At 51.3% G+C, this 21,465-nt stretch overlaps 1 protein-coding gene across 1 annotated transcript in view; it reads left to right on the top strand.

Moving 5' to 3' along the window:
- EVC2 (EvC ciliary complex subunit 2) overlaps positions 1 to 21,465 on the top strand; it is a gene marked incomplete at both ends in the record, with an annotated part of 130,776 nt that overhangs the window by 92,541 nt on the left and 16,770 nt on the right. Inside the window, 3 exons of the mRNA XM_080697281.1 lie at positions 4,222 to 4,426; positions 6,316 to 6,432; positions 17,409 to 17,636. Coding sequence (XP_080553407.1) covers positions 4,222 to 4,426; positions 6,316 to 6,432; positions 17,409 to 17,636 — 550 coding nt within the window. The remainder of the gene's footprint in view (positions 1 to 4,221; positions 4,427 to 6,315; positions 6,433 to 17,408; positions 17,637 to 21,465) is intronic.

The following is a 21,465-nucleotide window of genomic DNA, read 5'->3' as shown; positions in this document are numbered from 1 at the left end:
ACTGCCCAGGGACAAGGAGGAGGAGCTTGCGGTCCCTCCATGAGGACAGCCTGGCCAGGGGACTTGCAGAGCAGGAAGAGGGCTGATGGGGAGACCTTCTCAGCCTTCCTGGTCTCCCTGATGGGATACTGGCCTTGGCATCTGTTCCCTGGGCCTTTTTATTCACCAGGTCCTGGTTGAAGCCATTTAATTTTTATCATAAATACATGTATTAATTAGCATTTCCATCGTTATGACTAAAATACCCAGTAAAAAGAACTTAAAGGAAGAAAGGTTTATTTGGTTCATGGTCCCAGAGGTCAGTCCATGGTCAGCTGGCTCCAAGGCAGGAATCGTGGTAGGAGGGCATGGTGGAGGAACACCACGCGGCCCGGGCCTGTGGATGCAGAGAGAGAAGGAGAGCGTGCTGGAGACGGACACAGTCCCCAAGGCCATGCCCCAGTGACGCTCCTCCACCCTGAACCTCAGTGCACTGGGGGGCATGCTCTCCACACGTGAGCTTCTGGGAGGCATTTCAAAGTAGGCCATAGCAATACGGGACCACATAGTGATTTCCACTCCCAGTAGGACTCAAGAGACCACAGCTGACCATTGGAAAATTGCTCCGGTATTGATTTCTAAAATGTCAAAAGCAGTCAGAGCCTGGGTGCTATGCGGGCATCAGCAGGGAGGGGAGGCGGCTGCTCCACTGCAGAGCTCCCCCCTCTCTCTGCCCTTTGTCCTAATGACTGCAGAGCTCCCCCCTCTCTCTGCCCTTGTTCTAATGACTGACCTATAGTAAGGATGTAAAGGAAATTAAGGCCTTTAGCCTGAGACGCCCTAGAGACAATGAAGCCTTTAGTCTAAAAACATGTAGAGGCCATCTGCCTCTGTTTACCTCCTCTCCTCTGTGACCCGGCCTGGGTATAGGAAGAGTAAACCCCATGTGCTGCTTCAAAGCACCCATAGTTGATGAGCAAACAGTACAGCCCAATACAATAGAGGCGGAAGCCAGGTAGATCACTGACCCCTGCACCTAGGAAGTACACTGACTGGAGGCAAAGAGGCACTGTTTGGCAAAAAAAAAAAAAAAAAAAAAAAAAGTTGCTAGCACATTGCCTTGATAACACTGGTAAGAACAGACCAACACAAAAATCTGTTTAACGCTGAGGATGGAGAGGGGTCAGAGCTCCACCTGCAGGCTCTCCGGCATACCCTAGGTACACTGCTTTTCCTCGCTTCCCTTTCTATGTCCTACTGATTTTGTAGAGACTTGTTGAAGCTGCCCCAAGCTGTCTATGAATTTTAATTTCCTTATTCAACAAATCTTAGTTGAACAGAGGAAAAGAGCCCACGAAGCCACTACAGCTGTAACAATCAGCGCTGCCGCAGTAACTGGAACCAGCGCTTAGCTGCCCGTGGTGCTTTCTGTAACAGTGAGGACTGGCTGGACTCAGCCTCCAGGCTGGGGTGTGGGTGGTGTCTGACCTGCCTTTTCCTCCTGGAGGTTTCTGCCGGTCCCCCAGTCCTTCCTGTAGGCTGAGATTTGGCCAGACTGGAGCCGGATCCTTTAGTGGTGGATAGAGACCCGCGCAGCTTCTGGTGCTTACTTGGGGCGGATGTACATCATATTAAAGGCTGGAGGAGCCCCAAAGATATGGTGGACTAAGACAAGGCCACCGAAAACCAGGCTTTAACCTAGCACCTCCACTTGCCGTGAAAGTGTGGACAAGTCCCTTAACCTCTCTGGGCCTCAGCTTTCCAGCCTGTAAAATAATGGTGCCGGCACTGAATCGTTTAGGGTGTTTTCAGCGGTGTGCGATGCTCTCGGGTGGTTAAAGTGTAAAGAAAATGCTTATGGAAGAGCCTGGCTATACTTGGGGATGGAGAGCAGGTAGCAGCACGCCTTTGTGCGATGCCCATACGCCTCGGTGAAGTTGCCCCCTGGGACCTTGTTGACCTTAAAGATGTCCCTCCCCCCATCTTGCCGCCAGGAGAGAGGTCTCCAAGTGTTTATGGGGACTGATGTCTTATTTGCATGAAGGGACTTCCGCCTCTTTCCATCTCTCTCTTGTGGTTCTGGTCTCATTTATGTCCTGATCTTCTTTGGTTACTGCTTTCCTGAGAAAGGAAGCAGGAGCTATCTTCTCCAAGCTCCGGAAAGGCCACGTCTTGTTCCCATGCACTGGTCCCGTCGTATTTATGCAGCTCTGTTTGCATTCAGCCCGAGTGTTCCAGTTGGATCTGGGCTCTTCGTAGCGTTTGAATTAGATTTGACATTCCTATTACCAGATGATCATTTTCTCCGACTTCATTTGGCTCTATTATAGAGGGAGCGCTGTCGAAACCGCCCCCGACTTGGCCGTTCAACAGGAAAAAAAGAAGAGAGCCACTTGGCTCTCGGGAGGCTCTTGATGGGTTTTCTAAGGGTTAAAGAGGGTCAGCCCACACCGCCAGCACACCGCGGGAGCTGCTTACAGGCTCTGCTTATTCAAGATAAAGGGTCGCAGGCCTCATTTCTGAGGCGTTATGTCAAAATGGCTTTGCACCAGAGTTTTGAAACACATTTTTAAAGGCTTCCAATTGCGCCGGGCGTGGTGGCGCACGCTTGTAATCCCCGCGCTTGGGAGGCAGAGACAGGAGGATTGCGCAGGTTCGAAGCCAGCCGCGCGCGCTGGCTTAGGAGACCCTGTTTCCAAATAAAAATGTAAAAATAGGTCTGGGAGTGTAGCCCGGAGATAGAAGTGCTTCCAGGAATCCCAGTACCACCAAAAAATAAAAATAAAAAAAAAATAATTAAAGGCTTCCAATTGCAAGCAAGACGAAATTGCTATAAACCTGGACAGCTAAAGTTGAAATGAATAAGAACGAATATTTTTGCCAGGGGAAGTGTGTCTTAGAGACTCCCTTTTCTAAGCCCCTGCCTGGTTGTAACTCCAGCAGGGCAAAGTCCCTGCCCCCCGCATTGCCATTCTGTCTTGCTGCCTGGGGAGCAGAGAACTCAGACCAGACTCAGGCTGACGGCTTAACAGGTGGGTGAGGATGGTGGTGGTGGCGGTGATGGAGGGTGTTGGACTTGCTTTGGTTTTAGGGTCTGGGTAGCCTCTAAACAATGGGGCAGAGGCTGTCCAAAGGCAAGCTACAAGGGAGAGAAAATAGTTTCCAGAGGTGCCTTAAAAATCAAGGAGCCTTTGGCCAAGGGAGCCAAGACGGGTGTCATGGGATGTGAGCGTGGGGCCCTCACTATTTTCCTCTAAGGGCCTGCATCAGGACCTAAAGCGCCCACTTGCTGGTGAGCCGTGGTCCCATGTTCCATGTTGAGATTTGGGCGTATTACGCCTCACCCCAGCTTCCCGTGGTAGGCTTTTCTGCAAATATATCAAATCGGCAAGCATCCGCAAAGTTTGTTTTATGTAGCTGGTGTTGGCAGAAGATTGCCAGAACGACCCAACAAATCCGGGCTAGTCTGCAGAGCATATTTGTTGAATAAATACACGATCAGACACATGCTGTCCATTGTAGGAGCAAGAGAATGGTCCTCCCGTTTCTTGGACTGTGCTCTCCCTGGATTGTGCTCCCGAGTCAAGGGTACTTCTCTCCAGAGTCCATAAGACTCGCCTCCCATCTTGCTCATAACTGGGGCCCAGGAGGCGGAGGGAGTGGGTGTGTGGCCCCTCTGCCCTTGGAGTGGGCTGTGCAACTCAGAAAGGAGGAAAAGGACCATCCTTCAGTTTCTGCAGCCAGGATCGAGGACCAGGTTGTTGCAGGGATCAGTGATGACATAGGTCTGTGTCTCCGATTCTGAGGGCTTTGTTTCCAAGCACCGCAGGACTTTTAAAACCACGGGTTTGTACTGTCTCGCAATTCTGGGGGCAGGAGCCCCAGGCAGGATGCTGGCAGGGCCATGTCCTTGAGGACAGGGTTTAGCTCCTGAAGTTTTTTTGTTTTGTTTTATGGTACTGGGGATGGAACCCAGGGGCTTTCTACCTCCGGGCTATACTCCCAGACCTATTTTATACTTTATTTGGAAACAGGGTCTCACTAAGTTGCTGAGAGCCTCGCTAAGTAGCCGAGACTGGCTTTGAACCCGTGCGATCCTCCTGTCTCAGCCTCCCAAGCGCGGGAATTACAAGCGTGCGCCACCACGCCCACTTGGTTCCTGAACTTGGCACAGCCAGCTTCCCTGCCCCAGCCCCGTCTGGCGTGCTGTCTCCATGGCTCACACAGCCGTCCCCTTTCCAGGAAGCTCTGTTGCTCGTCCTTCTCCCTGTCTGAAGAGGAGCTGCTGGGGATGCAGCAGGAAGTTCATAACTGCTTCGCCCAGATGGACAGGAGCTTGGGCCTCCCCAAAATCCGGGCCCGGGTCCTGCTGCAGCAATTTCACACTGCCTGGCGAGAAGCGGAGTTCCTGAAATTAGACCAGGCCCTGGCTGCCCCCGAGCTGCAGGTAGGAGGCCCGTGTTGTGCCGCTTGATTGCAGAGGGGGCCCGTCCCCCAGGCGCTGCCCCTGTGGGGTCCTGTGTCTCCGCCTACCTCCCGCCTCCCCTCCCCACCCTCGCCTTTCCAGCCATGGTGGTGGTGTCTGACTATTCCTGGGATCCCCATCCCGTCCTGACCTTGAGGTCTGTAGTTGGCACCACTGGTGCCAGGCCTCAATGCCCGCGCCTGGGCAGGGTTCACCAGCAGCCCCGCAGTCCCTGGCTCGCAGCCACATTCTTCTGCAGTTTTCTTCTGAGCATTGCCCTGCGTGGAAGGGAGCCGCCTGGCCTGAGATGTGACCCTCCCTGCGCCCTCCATCAGGCACAGCTGATACTCAGAATACAAAGGCCCTCTGAGGTGATGGACAGGAGGGATGCTCACCTCAGCTCCGGTGGGACAGGAAAGAGTCTCTTGCACCAGATAATGGTTGATGGCTGCCTGGTGGTGGTGGTAGTAGTAGCAGTAGTAGCCGTAGTAGTAGCAGAGATGAATAGAGATTAACCCCGGGGCCATTCCAAGCTATATCCCAGCCTTTGAAGCAGGCTCTCTCAGGGCTTCTGAGAGTCTCACTAAATTGCCGAGGCTGTCCTTGAACCTCTGATCCTCCTGTGTCTGGGATTGTAGACGTGCCCCATGCACCACCATGCCTGGCGATGGATGTCTGCCTCTTAGTACCTTTTTGTGCCTCTAGGGCAGATGGCTCCAGCGCGGTTTATCCTGAGAGCTCCCAGGGACCATTCCAGAGAGACTTGCCCTGAGCCCATGACCATCCTTGGCCCTTCTCTTCCTGTCCTGTTCCCATGTCCCCTTTGGGTTGCTCCTAAGAACCTCTGTCAGGAAACTGTGTGCACCCTGACTCCAGCCTCAGGCTCTCCTAGGAAACCTGACCCAAGACAAGGCCTTTGAACTTGCCCTCGCCTCTGCCCACGTGTGTCCTCGGCTCTTCATGCCTCAGCTCAAAGCCACCTTCACGGAGAAGCCTCCCATCTCAGCGACTCCTCGGAAAGAACCCTCCACAGCTGGGTGTGGTGGTGCACAGCTGTAATCCCAGTACTTGGGAGGCTGAGAAGGACTGCAGGCTCCAGGCCAGCCTCAGCAACTTGGCAAGGCCTGCAGCAACTGAGTGAGGCTCTGTTTCAAACTGAAATAGGGCTGGAGGTAGAGCTCAGAGGTAGAATGCTCCCTGGTTTGATCCCAAGTACCACAAAATCAATACATAATTAAATAAAAATAACTTTCCTTGCCTATAATCTCAATACTTGTGAGGCTGAGACAAAGAATTTCAGGTTCAAAGTTAGTCTCAGCAGCTTGGTGAGGCTCTTAGCATCTTAGGGAAGGCTCTGTTTCAAAATAAAATTGGGCTGGGAGTATAGCTCAGAGGCAAAATGCCCCTGGGTTTAATCCCCAGAATAAATAAATAAATAGTAATTCTTCATGCCTGTAATCCCAGTACTTGGGAGGCTGAGACAAGAGAATTGTAGGTTCAAGGCCAACTTAAACAATTTAAGGAGCCCCTCAACAACTTAGCAAGACCCTGCTTCAAAATAAAAAATAAAAAAGGGTTGGGGTATAGTTTGGAGGCAAAATGCTCCTGGGTTCAACCTTTAATATGGAAAAATAAAATATAAAAAAATAAAGTAGTGTAGCCCTGCACCCAGGCATTCTTTGCCACCAGACCCCGAAACCGGCTTATTCCAGGAAAATACATGTGTGTCCTCCCCTCTCTGGCCTGAGGCCGAGCTTGCAGCTCTGTGAGCTACAGACGCGTCCCTTGTCTTGGGCGATGGGGGAGGGGGGCACACAGCCTGCTGGTGACCACTTTTCTGCCCACGTTTCCTCTGACCTCTCTCCCAACAGTCCAAGGCCAGGAAGCCACGGTCCAAGAATAAAAGCAAGGCGGACCTGCTGAGAAAATGCCTGGAAGACAAGATTCGCCTCCTCCAGGAGCCGCCCCCTGAAGACCTGCTTGAAAAGGTCTGTGCGTCGCTTTCTGGGCAGCTGCTCTGCACCTGGCTGGGGCAGTGACTGCAGGTGTGCCAGGCGGGCCCTTGGGGCTGGAGCCCTCCCTCAGCTCCTGAGGCCAGCTCCGGAATCATGGTCCAGTCCTCCACCTGGGGCCGACCCTGCCCTCCCCTCCCCGTGGGACCCTCTTCCTCCACCTCTGCCCAGAGACCGCGTCAGTCACTCGGGCTCCGGCTCACCCACAGGTATGACCTCCCTTGGCCATGGTGGCTGCCGTATTTGTGCCGCCTCTGTCCTGAGGCCCCGGCATCCCTCACTTCACGCCCTTCTCCTCTTTGATCTTGTATGCTCTCCTCTGTGCCCCCACTTTCTGGGCACACCGCTGCTCCTCTCTATAGCTGCACGAGGGGCTTTTGTCCTGTGTCCTTAGGCGTCTCTCTGTGCAGGGCCCCCTCTCCTCCAAGGAGTTCTCCTGCCCCCCTCGCCCTTCCCAGCCGTCCCACCCCCTCCTCCCTTGACATGTTCTTCTTGCCACGCTGTTCATTTGCCCCATGGGTTCTGAGGAGACAGCCCTGTCCTCACGCCCTATAAATGTGTGCTGGGGTCAGAGCCTGGACCCAGGCAGTCCTGACCCTGTACTCGCGGGTCTCACCTGCTATGTGGGAAAAGAAAAATGAGCAACACTTAAAATCAGAAAATCTGATCCACTAAGGGGAGAAGGAGACGTGAGAGTATCGGGGGAGGCCGGCTGTGAGATGCACGTCGGTGGGAGAGCCGGAGAGGGTTCTGGGAGCGGGGCCGTGCAGGGTGGACACCAGGTGATGGCGGCCTGGTGTGCGTCTCCACGGTGCTCTGCAAAGGGCAGGCCCTGCCCGGGACTGCGTTCAGCAGGTGGTTGCGTTGAGCCACGCTTTCAAGCTGCTGTGTGTGTTCCTACTTTCTCCCCTGCCTTTTGCCTCATTTAAATTTTATTTAATGTATTGGGAGGTGGAGATAGGAGGATCGCACAGGTTCGTGGCTAGCCATGCTGGTTTAAGAGACTCTCTTTCAAAAAATATAAAATAGGTCTGGGAGTGTGGCCCGGAGGTAGAAGGGCTTCCAGGAACTCAGTACCACCAAAAAAAAAAATATTTAATGTAAACATATTTTCTAAAACACATGCATGATCTGCAAAGAGTCCTTCAGTCTCCTCTGGACAAAGTCAACGGCTCCTCTCAGGTGGGTCTCAGTGGTTGAGGTCTTAAGGAGCCTGTCCACGGCCATCCAGCCAACAGGCGGTGACCCTCACAAGGCGAAGCCACATCAGGATGGGAAGCCTCGGGCTTTCGGTACGTGTGCCCAGGGCTACTAGATACACACAGGCACACGCATGCACACGCGTGCACATGCACGTGTATGCACACACGCACGCACCCTGCAGGCATATTGAACCCAGGAAAGGCCCATGAAAGGTACTTGGGGGAAAATAGAGGAGAGAGATGTAGACACAGCAGCTGAGAACAGGGTGGAATAGTTGAATTCCAGCCGGCCCAGGCAGGGAGTGGGCAGCCACTGCCGTGGTGAGCAGAGGCCTCTGCGCAGGGGGCTCCGGGAGCTGGTCCCGTCTGTCCCACCCTGAGCTCACCTATGCACTGGAAACATAAGGCTGGCCGTTAGCCTACACACAGCCTCCTCCTGTGAGCCAGACCCTGGCCTGGTCCTGAGCCAAGGACACAGGCATCTGCGCCGGCGCTAGAAGAAGTGGCGAGTTGCTCCTCCTCAAGTCAACTTCCAAGGGAATTTGAAATCTCATGTTTGCCTTATGTACTGACTTAAAAATGTATCCCCTTTGTAAGTTGGGATGGCCTTTTTTTTTTTTTTTTGGTACTGGGTATGGAACCCAGGGGCATTATACCTCTGAGCGACACCCCCAGCCCTAATTTTTTATTCTTTTTAATTTTGTTTTTTTGTTGTTGTTTGTTTTTGCTGGTACTGGGGTTCCTGGAAACCCTTGTCCCTCTGGGCTACACTCCCAGACCTATTTTATACTTTTTTAATATTTGGAAACAGGGTCTCCTAAGCCAGCGCGGCTGGCTTCGAACCTGCGCGATCCTCCTGTCTCCGCCTCCCAAGCGTGGGGATTACAAGCGTGACACCACTATGCCTGGCTAGTCTTTTTAATGTTGAAACCGGGTCTCACTGAGTTGCAAAGGGCCTCACTAAATAGCTGAGGCTGTCCGAGAACCGAGATCCTCCAGTCTCAGCCTCCCTAATGCTGGAATTACAAGTGTGTGCCACCATGCCCGGTTGGGATGACATTTTAATAAGACTAGTGCCTATTTCTGGTTTGTTTTGTGTGCTGTGGTGTTCCAGGGTCCATGCTAAATACTATGCGGTCGTGGTCTTCCCTTGGTGTCCCTCAGAGACCTGTTCCAGGACCCCTTGACTATAACAGAATCCAAGGATGCTCAAGTACCTTATATAAAATGGTGTAATATTTACATTTAGCTGATGCACATCTGCTGCCCCCTCCATGGACTTTGTCATCTGTAGGTGACTCCAACTACCTAATACAATGTACATGTTTTATAAACAGAATTGTATTGTATGGTTTAGAAAATAATGACAAAACAATTGTGGTTTATTTGCAGTACTGAGTTTGACCTCCTGCCCAGTACCACAGATACACCAAGCAAACAAACAAAACCTGTATTTATCAGTACAGACAAAGTTTTTGAATATTTTTGATCTGTGGTTGGTTGACTCCCCAGGAGACGGGCATCATCTTGAAGGTGTATGTTTAGAATCCCAGTACTTGGCAGGCAGAGGGTTCCAGGTTCCAGGTTCCAGGTCAGCGTGGGATAACTTAGTGAGACCCTGTTTCAAAATAGTAAAAAGGGCTCAGGGTATAGCTCAAAGGGAGTGCATCCCCTAGATTCAATCTCCAGTACCACAAATAAACCAAGCAAACTAGTAGAAAAGCACTAGTACGTGTTAGTAAAGACATGTTTTATTTTTCAAATACTTTTGGTCTGTAGCTGGTTGAATCCATAGGTGCAGAGCCTGCAGGACAGAAGATGCTGGCTGCAAAAGTATATTTTTGTTGATGAGGTTACAGAGAGCCAAGTGCTTTATATTTAATCAGCTCTTTTAACCCTTGACCAGCCTGTGAGAGGAGTTGCACAATAATTGCTGGTAGAGACAAGGAATTGGGGCTCAGAGAGGTAGCCCAGGGTCACGGCTGGTCTTTCTCTCTTCCTACTAGTCTAGGCTGTCTTATAGTCTGACAGCCCTCCCAACTTCCAGGAAGCGAGGGCAGCCAGTATCCCTACTTTGCAGCCGTGGAAACAGTCTCAGACAGGTGAGCGAACTCACCCAGGTCCTCGCAGCCAGGCAGGGCACATCCGGCCTTGGCCCTGAAGCTCTTGGTCCCGGGTCCCGATCACAGGCGTGCTCCCTCCACATGCGCTCGCGTCCCACAGCTGTACAACACAGAACGAGCCGCCTGGGCTCCTGCATCTGTAGGTGTGAGCGACATGTAGGAGAGTGACCGATGACCTGCTAGACCCAGGGATTTGTGAGGAGCACACAGGCGCAGAGCCGGTCTTTTCCCAGTAATGGCGCTGCTCCCTTTGCTGCTGAATCCGGGCTTTGTGGAGAAAGGCAGACGAGAGACGTCGTCAGCTGCCACCTTCCGATGCCAGGCCAGACTCAGCGGGCCTTCCACCCAGGAAAGTCCCGTAGCACGGGCACGCTTGAGCCGCAGCGCTGAGGTTCCTCCCGGAACTGATGATGGCTTCTCTTCACACTCCTGTGCTTTGTTCAGGGTTTTCATTTGCAGCGTAATTGTGAAGGGAAATCACCCTCTCTGGGTGTGAGAGCTGCTTAATGGTTGCAGTAGTCAGGGCTCTCCAGAGCAACAGAGCCAATGGGATGTGCGTGCCCAGTAGACAGATAAGAGCATTTATCTTAAGCAGATAAGAGTTATTACGGGAATTGGCTCATGCAGCTAAGGAGGTTGCCAAGTCCCAGCACCTGCAAGCTGGAGAACCCGGGTAGCTGGTGCTGTGATTCAGCCTGGTCCAAAGACCTGCAAGCTGGGGCGAGTCTTAGAGTCCGAAGGCCAGGAGCGCGCATCTGTGCTTGAACACAGGAGGAAATAAATGGGTGTCCCAGCTCAAGAGGAGCAGATACCCACATCCTCCACCTTTCTGTTCTATCCAGGGCCTTGACAGGTGGGGTAACATCTGCTCATGTCATCAGTGAGGGGCCCTTCTCTAGGCAATCCACTGATCATCTTCCAGAAACACCCTCATGGACACGCCCAGAAAGACCAAGTTGCCAACACTCTGGGCAGCCCTTAGCTAAGTCAAGGTGGCACTTAAAGCTAACCATCATAGCCCTGTTTCACGAGTGAGCAGGCCCTCCGAGCATGTGCAGCTGCAGGAGACCCTCTGAAGAGCGGCCTGCAGGCAGTGTGGAAGGAAAACTTCTGCTCCATCTTTGGGACTGCAGAGCATGCTGGGAGCACCCGCTGGGGCCCTGGCTTCCTACAATCTGCCACAGTTCCCCCTCCAGCCCTTAGCACCAGACAGACATGTCCCTCCTCCAGGCTCTTTCATTTGACTTAAAGGGAAGGAGAGGACTGGGGAGGTGATAATTGTCCAAGGTCACACCGCCAGTGGGAGGTGGAGACTGGGTGTGTCTGCCTCTGCCACTCACAGCTGTTGTGAGCTGAAATGAGGAGAAAGCTTTTCCTGCCAGGACTCCCCATTTCCTCCTCTGGATTCCTGTTTCCTCTCCCTCCCCTCAACATGGATTATTCCAGGAAATGTGTTCTAGGATCGAACCCAGGAGTGTTCTACCTCTGAGCTGCACCCCAGTCCTTTTTTATTTTCATAGTTCTTTTTTTGGTGGTCCTGGAGTTTCTGGAAACCCTTCTACCTCCAGGCTACACTCCCAGATAAATAAATAAATATATATATGTATACACACACACACACACACACACACACACACACACACACGCACATATATATTTGTTTATTTATTTATATTTGGAAACAGGGTCTCTTAAGCCAGTGAGGCTAGCTTCAAACCTGCCTCCCAAGCACGGGGATTACAAGCGTGCACCACCATGCTCGGCACCTTATTTTCGTAATTTTGAAACAGGGTCTCGCTAAGTGGCTGAGGGCCTTGTTAAATTGCCGAGGCTGGCCTCGAACCTGTGATCCTTCTTTTTCAGCCTCCTAAGAACTGAGATTACAGGCGTGCACCGCCACACCTGGCTTGATTTCTAATTTTCTTGCATTAGAGAACAAAGTGCATGTGGTAATGACTCTTTTAAATGTGTTGAGTTTTACCTGGTGGTTTTATATCAGGTTCATTTAGAATGGAAGCCAGGTCATGGATGGCCCGGCAGGCTGCACACACACAGAGGTGCTCAGACACTTTGGTGGGGAGTGGACAAGAAGGCCCTGGGCACTATGCCTGGGGGGACATAGGCACTTCTAGTTCTGTGAGGAGGTCTCTGTATCACTCCAGTCCTCTTTACCACTCTGTGATTGGCTCTAGGGGACAGAGCATCTTCAGACCTGTTTCTTGCTTTATGATTGGCTCTAGGGGACAGAGCATCTTCAGACCTGTTTCTTCCTTCTGCTCCTGAGCATGTGGGGAAACCAAGGCAAATCCTGGCAGGAGCAGGTGGATTTCTGTGAACTGGAAAGTCCAGGGCCTCAGCAAAGATCGATTGCTCTGTGCATGCATGGACAGTCAGCGGTGCCACCAGCAGTCACCAGTCATATCAGCCCGGCGCCCCTCCCTGAGCACGGCCAGGGATGCTGCTCCAGGGCAGCACCCAAGGGGCGAGGGGACACACGGGGCTGTCCGCCCAGCCTCAGGATGCCCTCCCAAGCACACGGCAGTTTGTTAGATCTTTTGGGTGTGAAGGCTGGGCAAGCTCTGGTTGGTTGGGTATCTTGACCGGAACAGAGGCTGCATCTCCTTTTCCTCCCTCTGTCTGGGCCAATCACAGAGCAGAGTAGACTCAGTACAATTTATGTGGGTTTTTTTTTTATTGTTTTCCAGTGATTGGAAATAGATTTGTCTCACAGTCTATATCTTTTCATCTGTCTACCCATCCACCGTATATGATCTGTCAATTTCAAACCTCTGTGATCTATTAACCCATCTATGATGTCGCAATCATCTCCATGCCTGTCTATACATGTAGTCTCATCTACCAATCCATCTATCATCTATCAATCCATCAATCACCTGTTATCTTTCTATCCACGCATCATCTATTATCTGTCTCCCCAGCATCTATCAACTAGTCTACCCATCCATCGATAATCTCTCACGCTACCCATCTGTCATCCATGATCAGTCGTCTCCCTGTCTGTCCATCTGTCAGTCATATATCTATTCATTTATCATCTATTTCTGCTTTTTACTTCACACTGAAACTTGAAGGTTCTCATGCCCGCGCCTCAGAGCGTGCTCACTGTGTTCGGATCAGAGCATTTCAGAGCATGCAGAGCCGTGGACGACTTAGCCAGCCCTCTCTATTAATGGGTTAGGTTGTTGTCTACCCCCTGATACTTCAAACCACCCTGGATCCCTGTACATCTCCTGACCCCTCCGTAAAATGGCGGGCAGAGCAGCTGCCACCATCGCGCTGTCAAGGTGAGGAGGCTCAGAGGGACCGTGGCCCAGGTTGCCCAGCCGGCGGGAGCCGGAGATCCTGGAGCCCCAGGTCCATCCCATTGCTGCCTCCCTCACAGATCTGTGTGATGGGCCCAGAAGCGGAAGGCATCTCAGTTCACGCAGAGTGTGCTTCTGCTGTTTTGGAACGGCACGTAAACAAATACCTCATCAATATTCCCAGGGACCCATAAGGATAAACAGACCCCGCGTGATGGCGCTCTCTCCCCCACCGCTCTGGTCGCATTGTGAGGATCCGCCCTCTCTCTGGACCGCGCACCTCGCACAGCCGTCCGCCCATCCATTATTCATCCGCTGCCTCCTCCGCAGCGTGCTCTGCCACGCACGCGGGCTCATCAGAAGCCCTTCAGGCGGGCGGCGCCCATTGTGTCTCCGCAGCTGCCTGGGCAATTATGCAGAGGTGGCTGCTACTTGTCAGAACGGGCCTTCACACTCCTCTGACTTCACGAGCAAGCGGCTGGCGCTTAAGCATGAGGAGAGCGTGCTCATTTTCAGATGTCTGACGAGAGAGAAAACGGATGGCACCCGTACTGGTGAAGCCGGGAATGGAAGGCATGAGGGGGCATCCTAGGAAGGGGCGAGAGGTCTTCCTCCAGGAGGACTGCAGAGGCTGAGGGTGGTCCTGGCGGCCCTCACCCCCCGCTTAACCCGTCAGGTCACCTCTGCCTCGCTCATCCCCTTGAAGCGCCATTGCGAGAGAAATCATGACTTCTCGTTTTATACCAAATGAATCGGGATTCCTAGGCTTGGCGTCCAGGGCCTGATGGTCAGATCTCAGCTCACGTGAATAGTCAGAGGAAGCCAGGTGTGGTGGCATACACCTGTAATCCCCATGAAAGCCGGGCATGGTGGCGCATGCTTGTAATTCATGAGGCTGAGACAAGAGGATCGCGGTTTGCGGCCAGCCTCAGCTACTTAGTGAGGCCCTTTGCAATTCAGTGAGACCCTGTTTCAAAATACCCGGGCGTGGTGGCGCACGCTTGCATCCCCGCACTTGGAAGGCGGAGACAGGAGGTTCGTGCAGGTTCAAAGCCAGCCACGCTGGCTTAAGAGACCCTGTTTCCAAAAAAAATAAATAAATAAAGGTCTGGGAGTGTAGCCCAGAGGTAGAATGGCTTTCAGGAACCCCAGTACCACTAAAATAAATAAATAAATAAATAAATAAATAAATAAATAAATAAATAAAATTTAAAAAAAGTAGGGCTGGGGGCGTTGCTTGGAGGTAGAATGCCCCTGGGTTCCATCCCCAGTACCGCAAAAAAAAAAAAAAAAAAAAAAAAAGAAAGAGAAAGAGAAAGAAATACTGAGCCCAGAAAAAGATGCTAAACAATAAACTTCAGAATAATTATGCTAAGTGAAAATGCCAGACAAAGCCTAGTACGTTCCATTTATAAACAACCCTACAAAATGCAGAGTCGGCTGGAGCGGCAGATGGCAGATCAGCGGCTGCTGGGGATGGGTGAGAGGCGTGTCACCAAGGACGTGGAATCCTGGGGGCGCTGAGTGTGCTCTCTGTCACGCTCGTGACGTCTGCACAGGGGGACACACTGCCACCCCGAGCACAGTGCACGTCGTGTGGCCCTCAGAGTTCAATTTTCCACATCCTGTGTGTCGGGGGTATCGCCACCCCCTTTGCCTTTGAGGAGATGTAGGCCTGGAGATCTAATGTCTTGTCCAGGTCCTGAGTGGGGGTGTTGAGCTGGAGTTAGCACCGGGCATCTGCCGGGGCCTGTGCCGGCACGCTGCACCTGCTGGCGACCCCGGCCAGCCCTCCTTGACATCAGATCCACACCCTGGTGCTCTGGGCCTCTCCTCTCCTCCTCCCACCCTTGGGAGCGCCACTTGTTCCTTTATATTTATGTGTGGTCAGTGCTTATTCATTTTTAGGTGAAGGAAATGAGGTGTAAAATTGTTTTCGTAAGTTTGTAGTGAAAAAGTAACTTGGGAAATGACAGGAGCGTGGTGGAGGGCTGAGAGATGTGTAGGGCCGCAGGGACTCGGCTTTCCTGCGTCCCCACAGAGAAGGCAGCCGGCAGCGCCCTTCAGCTCTCTTCCCTGGGGTATTTCGCAGAAGGGCTGGCTGCCCTGTGGAGAGACAGGCTGAGTGCCGGCTGCTCCTCGTTTATTTGCAGTTACCATGGAAACCTCTCTGGGGTCCGGGGACTATCACCTGGTTTTCCAGGTCGGGATCCAGCAGCATCCTTTCGTGAACAAGCCCATCCACTCCCTTTCCAGCAGAGAATGTTGAAGCGGATGGATCTCTCCTTCCAGAGAGCTGTCCCAGCCCCTGATATATGCGGGCTGCGCTGTAAAGCAGCTGAGTAGGACCCGTGGCAAGTCTTCCCAGACTCTGCTCCATTTGTAGGCCTTCCCTGTTGTCCACTGCCTGCTGCGGGCACCACCCTCCAAGGCTTGGCCTGTGCTTCCCGGAAGGATTGTTCTCCCCTGGCCCACAGGTCCAGCCTTCTCCTTCTGCCCGGCACACAGCATCAGTCTCCTGAAGGACACATCTTAGGAAATCGGAGCTTCTCCAGCCAAGGCTGCGTGCGCCCCATGGACGCTCTGCCAGGCGCTGGAGGCTTGGGCCACGTGGGAGGAGCCAGACCATCGGCTCCTGCAAGCCACTACCTCACGCAGATGTTCACCCCAGTACCATCTGCAGTGAGACCTCTCAACGTAAACATAAACATAAGGATATTCAAGATAAGCTATAGAACATTAAGCAAAGTCCACAGTTTTTTTTTCAAGTGTTTTTATTGTGATTAAAAATATACATCTCAGCCAGGTCTGCTGGTGCACGCTTGTCATCCCAGTACTTGGGAGGCTGAGACAAGAGGATCACAAGTCTGTGGCTAGCTTCAGCTACTTAGTGAGGCCCTCTGCAACTTGGTGAAACCCTGTTTTAAAATCAAGAATAAAAATAGGGCTGGAGGTGTAGCTGGAAGGCAGAATTCCCCTGAGTTCAATCCCCATTTCTGAAAAAAAAATACATATATATCACACAAAATTTGCCAGTCTGTTACTAAGTATATAGCTTAGTGGCATCGTTAGAACTCCATTGCTACAACAAAACACTCGAGAAAAACAACTTAAAGGAGAAAAGTGTGTGTGTGTGTGTGTGTGTGTGTGTGTGTGTGTGTGTGCGTGTGTGTGTGTGTGTGTGTGTGGTGTAGTACTAGGGATTGAACGCAAAGGTGTTTTACCTTTGAGCTATACCTCAGCCATTTTTAAAAAATTTTATTGTGGCCAGGCGTGGTGGCGCACGCTTGTAATTCCTGCGCTTGGAAGGCGGAGATAGGAGGATCACACAGGTTCGAAGCCAGCTGTGCTGGCTTAAGAGACCCTGTTTCCAAATATTAAAAAAGTATAAAATAGGTCTGGGAGTATAGCCTGGAGGTAGAAGGGCTTCCAGGAACCCCAGTACCACAAAAACAAACCAAAAAAATTTTTATTGTGATAGTGTCTCCCTATGTTCCTGAGGGTCCCACTAAGTTGCTTAGGCTGGCCTCAAACCTGCTATCCTCCTGTCTCAGCCCCCAAGTACTGGGGTTACAAGTGTGTACCACCACACCTGGCTCTTTGGGCCCATGCAGGGTCTAGAGGTTTCTGTGCATGGGGTCTGGCTCCCTCCCTCTGGGGCTGAAGCCAGAAGGAGAGTTACTTGGCTCTTGGTTCCTGGAAGCCAGCAAGGGCATGGCGCCCAGACTCTCTCCCTCCACTAGCCCCACCTCTAGCCTTTCAGCCGTGACTCCCGGGGTGGATGAGCCCACCCATGGGGTCAGCGTCCGCACGATCCAGTCTCTTCCCAAAGCCCCACCTCTGGAACTGCTGTGCTAGGACTAAGCCCTCAGCACCTGAGCCCTAGGAACATACCTGATCCAAGCCACAGCCGGCATCGAGTGTGTTCACGCTGTCAGCAGCACCATCCCCTCCAGGATGCTCCCATCTCACAAAATTTAAACCCCACACTCATTATCCATCGTCTCTTCCTCCTGCCCCAGTGCCTCGTGCCCACATAATGTGCCCATTCCAGGGCCCCCAAGTGGGTGGAATTCTGTATCGCCTGTCCTTTGTGACTGGCAGGCACACTGCGCTGTGACCTTGAGGCTCCCCGAGGTTGCAGCGTGTGCCAGAGCTGCCCTCCTCTTTTGAAGCTGAGCGATATTCCTTTGTGCCCCGTGTACCCTGCACACCTGTGACATGACGTGGCTCCTGTTGAGGCTCACTGCTGGTACCGGCTGTCCTCCCCGGCCCCCCCGACTGACCCTGCTCGTCCCCTCCAGGTGCGTGGGGAGCTGCTGCGGGAGCGGTTGCAGCGGCTGGAGGCCCAGGAGGAGTGCTTCGCCGAGTCGCTCGTGGCCCTGCAGTTCCAGAAGGCCACGCGGGCCGCCGAGACCCTGTCCACCTACACCGCGCTGCTCAGCATCCAGGCCTTGCTGCTGGAGGAGCTGAGCGAGTCCGAGACCCTGAGCAAGGCGGCCTGCAGCCAGATCCTGGAGTCCCACAGCCCGGTGAGCGGGCGAGAGCGGGGCCAGGGACACAGGGGCGGCCCGGACACTCTCCCTCCGCTCCGTCCTCAGTGGAATGGGCTGTGGCCGCCTGTCTGGTCTGTGCCACGGGGTTGGGATGGGAGCTAAGTGAGATCTGTAATGAGAGCCCTGTGCACCCTGGCAACGCAGACAGCTAGGGCCACTGCCACCAGGGGATCCCAGAGAGCTTTCACGTCTCACAAACCAGATGCGTCTTCCAGGCATGGCCACCTGTCACAGTTTAAGTCCAACTTTCTTTTTGGGGAACAGGTACTGGGGAATTAAACCCAGGGGCATTCGACCTCCAAGCTACGCTCCCAGCCCTATTTTTTGTTTTATTTTGAAACGGGGTTAAGTTGCAAGTTGCTGAAGCTGGCCTTGAACTTGTGATCCTCCTGTCTCAGCCTCCCAAGGGTTGGATTACAGGTGTGGGCCATCACACCTGGCAACGGTGCACCTTTCAATTAAGGGCTATTTAACTGCCATCATATATTGGATTATTTACTTTTGGGATCCTAAGTATTACCATTGTTCCTTCGTGCTACAGTCTTATAAGGTGGAGGGTGATATCCATAAGCCAAGAGCTACAGTAGTAACTGATCTGACGACTAATTTTGGGCCCTTTATGCATAAATTTTAGAATTTCCTGTATTGCATATTACTATACTAACTACAGAGAGGGAAAAGGTCTTCATATTAATTGATTTCCTAGGATGGGACAGGCAAACACTAATAAGTTGTGAAGGGACCTGCTCTAAGCATTAAAACTCTTAATTACACTTTGTGCATTAATAACTCTTAATTACACTTCTTAAGATTATCATTTAAGCATGATTAATCTTAAGTGCAGTTTTACGCGTTCGTGCCATGCTCTTTGTCAGAGGTTACGTTAGTTAATCATTGCGCCATGCCGTGGCTCAGTACTGTTCTTAGTTTAGGCTCAGTCCTCAAGTAGGGATGTGGAGGGTTGGGCAGGCGGCAGGTCGAGCTCCTTGTGATGCCTGTGTGGGTGACAAGTGTCAGCACCAGAACCCTGATCTGTTCCTGACTCGAGGGCCTGTGTCACGTTCGTGGACTGGCCCTGTTGAGTTTGCCAAAGGGGGTTCCTGCAATTCCCATACTTTCTTTTAAAAGTAACACATCCCAGGAGGCGCTAAGCCATGCAAGACTGACTTTTGGCAGACATCTTGAACCCTGCATGGTGATAACTATTTTTTTTTTTTTTTGGTGGTACTGGGGTTCCTGGAAGCCCTTCTACCTCCGGGCTACACTCCCAGACTTATTTTTACATTTTTATTTGGAAACAGGGTCTCCTAAGCCAGCACGCGCGGCTGGCTTCGAACCTGCGCGATCCTCCTGTCTCTGCCTCCCAAGCGCGGGGATTACAAGCGTGCTCACCACGCCCGGCAAGTGGTGATAACTATTTTAAGGACAGAAAAGATGTGTGGTCAGCTAAGCGTAATAGTGCACACTTGTCATCCCATTACTTTGGAGGCTGAAGCAGGAGGATGTCGGTTTGCAGCCAGCCTCAAATAGTGAGGCCCTCTGCAACTTAGTTTCAAAATAAAGAATAAAAATATGTCTGGGTGTAGCTCCGAGGTAGAATTCCCTGGGTTCTGTCCCTAGTTGTGTGATGTCACAGGTGTGCTGGCACCAAGCATCCTGTGCTGCCCAAGTGATGTTTCCTGCACGTTCTCATGTTCAGTCTACTAAAAAGGGAGAATGTGGAAAACCCTCAGGGGCCAAGAACATCTCGAGCAAGCTGAGCTCATAGTGAGCCACAGAGGTGGATTAGAAGCTCCTGCTGGCCAGAAATAAGGCTTGCTGTCACTGGAACCCAGGGCTTTGGGGATTAGCCTTGGGGCAGCCAGCTTTGGGGTGTCCAGACAAAGTAGGATTCCCCGTGAGATTGGAGGAGAGAGCCACTCTGCCTGTGATTGTTTTGTTTTTTTGTTGTTTTTTTTGTTTTTCTGGTACTGGGGATGGAACCCTGGGGCATTCTACTTCTGAGCTACACCCCCAGCCCTATTTTTTATTCTTTATTTTGAAACAGGGTCTCACTGAGTTGCAAAGGGCCTTACTATGTAGCTGAGGCTGTCCATGAACCGTGATCCTCCTGCCTCAGCCTCCCAAATGCTGGGATTACAAGCGTGCTCCACCACTCCTGGCTTTCTCCCTGTGAATTTTAACGAAAGGCTTCTGCTGAGCTAACATGTATCTCAGAATTCAGTCAGGCCACTTCCAAGGTGACATGTTAAATTAAAATGGTTCCAGATCGGTAGACTGTCCTGGTCCAAAGACAGATCTCCAGAGGGAACTAGTCTCAGTGGGGAGCTTCGGGATTGCTGAAGATTAAGTGCAGCTAAGTATGAGCTCCTGGTAAGGCAAAGAGTCACCCAGCACATAGAAGCAAAGCCGGGGAGCCATCCACTGGACAGACCACTGGTTAAGGTCTCCAAAGACACCATCTATCCGGATTATCAGCACAGAATGTAAGACCGTGACTTAAGAAATTTAACAGTTTCTTTAAGATGAAAGATAATACAATAATGATTTAACAGTTTCATTCACCGGAAGCAATAGTGATTCTAATGAGTCTAAACTTGCATGTACTTGATAAAAAAGACTCAAAATGACCAAAAAAGACTGATAAATAGGGAGAAATGGGCAAGTCTGTGACCCTAGTGGGGCCTTCAACACTTGTCCTAGTGTGCAGGGTGATCATATGGGGCACACAAAGGAAGATACAGCCCCGCGGAGGACACATCTGAGGAGCTGTTTTGAATGCGCATAGACTCGCACAGCCGACTCTTAACCAGTGCATAGTGTTCTTCGGGACACACTGGAGCAGTGAAGAGTAACTGACTAGGACATTCTGGCCACCTTTTGACAAAAGGCAATTAAGTTCAAATCGGTTTTTAAAGATAATTGCCAAAAAGTTTATACTTTGTAAATCTTAAAACATACTTCTGAGTAATTCCTGGGTCAGAGGAATAGTAGAAGTTTAAAAGCACATAGACCAGAAAAATAATGGACCTATGAGATATCAAGCTGTATGAAATTCAGCTAAAGCAGTTTTCAGCGGGAAATTCATGCCCTGAACTTATATTAGAAAAGAAGAAAGGCTTATTATTAAGATTATATAAGAAGTCAGGGAGGAAACACCACCAACTGAGCCTACAGAATGCAGAAGGAAGGAACAGAGCACAAATCAAAGAAGTCCAAAACCACCAGAGAGAAAATCAATACAGTGAGAAGTTAAAATGTAAAGAGTCCAATAAAATGTATGGTCTGAAGCCAGGCGTGGTGGTGCACGCTTGTCATCCCAGCATTCGGGAGGCTGAGACAGGAGGATCGCGGTTTGCGGACAGCCTCAGCTACCTAGTGAGGCCCTCCTCAACTTAGTGAGACCCTGTTTCAAAATAAAGAATAGAAAATAGAGCTGAGGGTGTAGCTCAAAGGTAGAATGCCCCTGGGTTCCATCCCCAGTACCACAAAAATCAATAAATAAACATACAGTCTGGCAAGACTGACCATTAAAACGAGCGATAAGGAACTATTATATAATATTAAGCATTTAAAAACAGCATAACTCAGATTCAGTAGTAGTTTTTAAAATAAGAGTATACTATGAACAACTTTATGTAGATGGACCTGAAAACTGAAATGAAATGGAAGCATTTCTAGAAAGTTTTAAATCACAGATTGACTCAAGTTGGAATAAAAAGGTATATAGTCCTAATACCATAAAAAATTGTTTCAGAAGTAAAAAAAAAAATTTCCCCTACACACATACAAAAAAACCCCACCC

This window comes from Muscardinus avellanarius, assembly GCF_963383645.1.
Source record: "Muscardinus avellanarius genome assembly, chromosome: 6".
Taxonomy (NCBI): domain Eukaryota; kingdom Metazoa; phylum Chordata; class Mammalia; order Rodentia; family Gliridae; genus Muscardinus; species Muscardinus avellanarius.
This window is presented reverse-complemented; position numbering and strand designations above follow the sequence as displayed.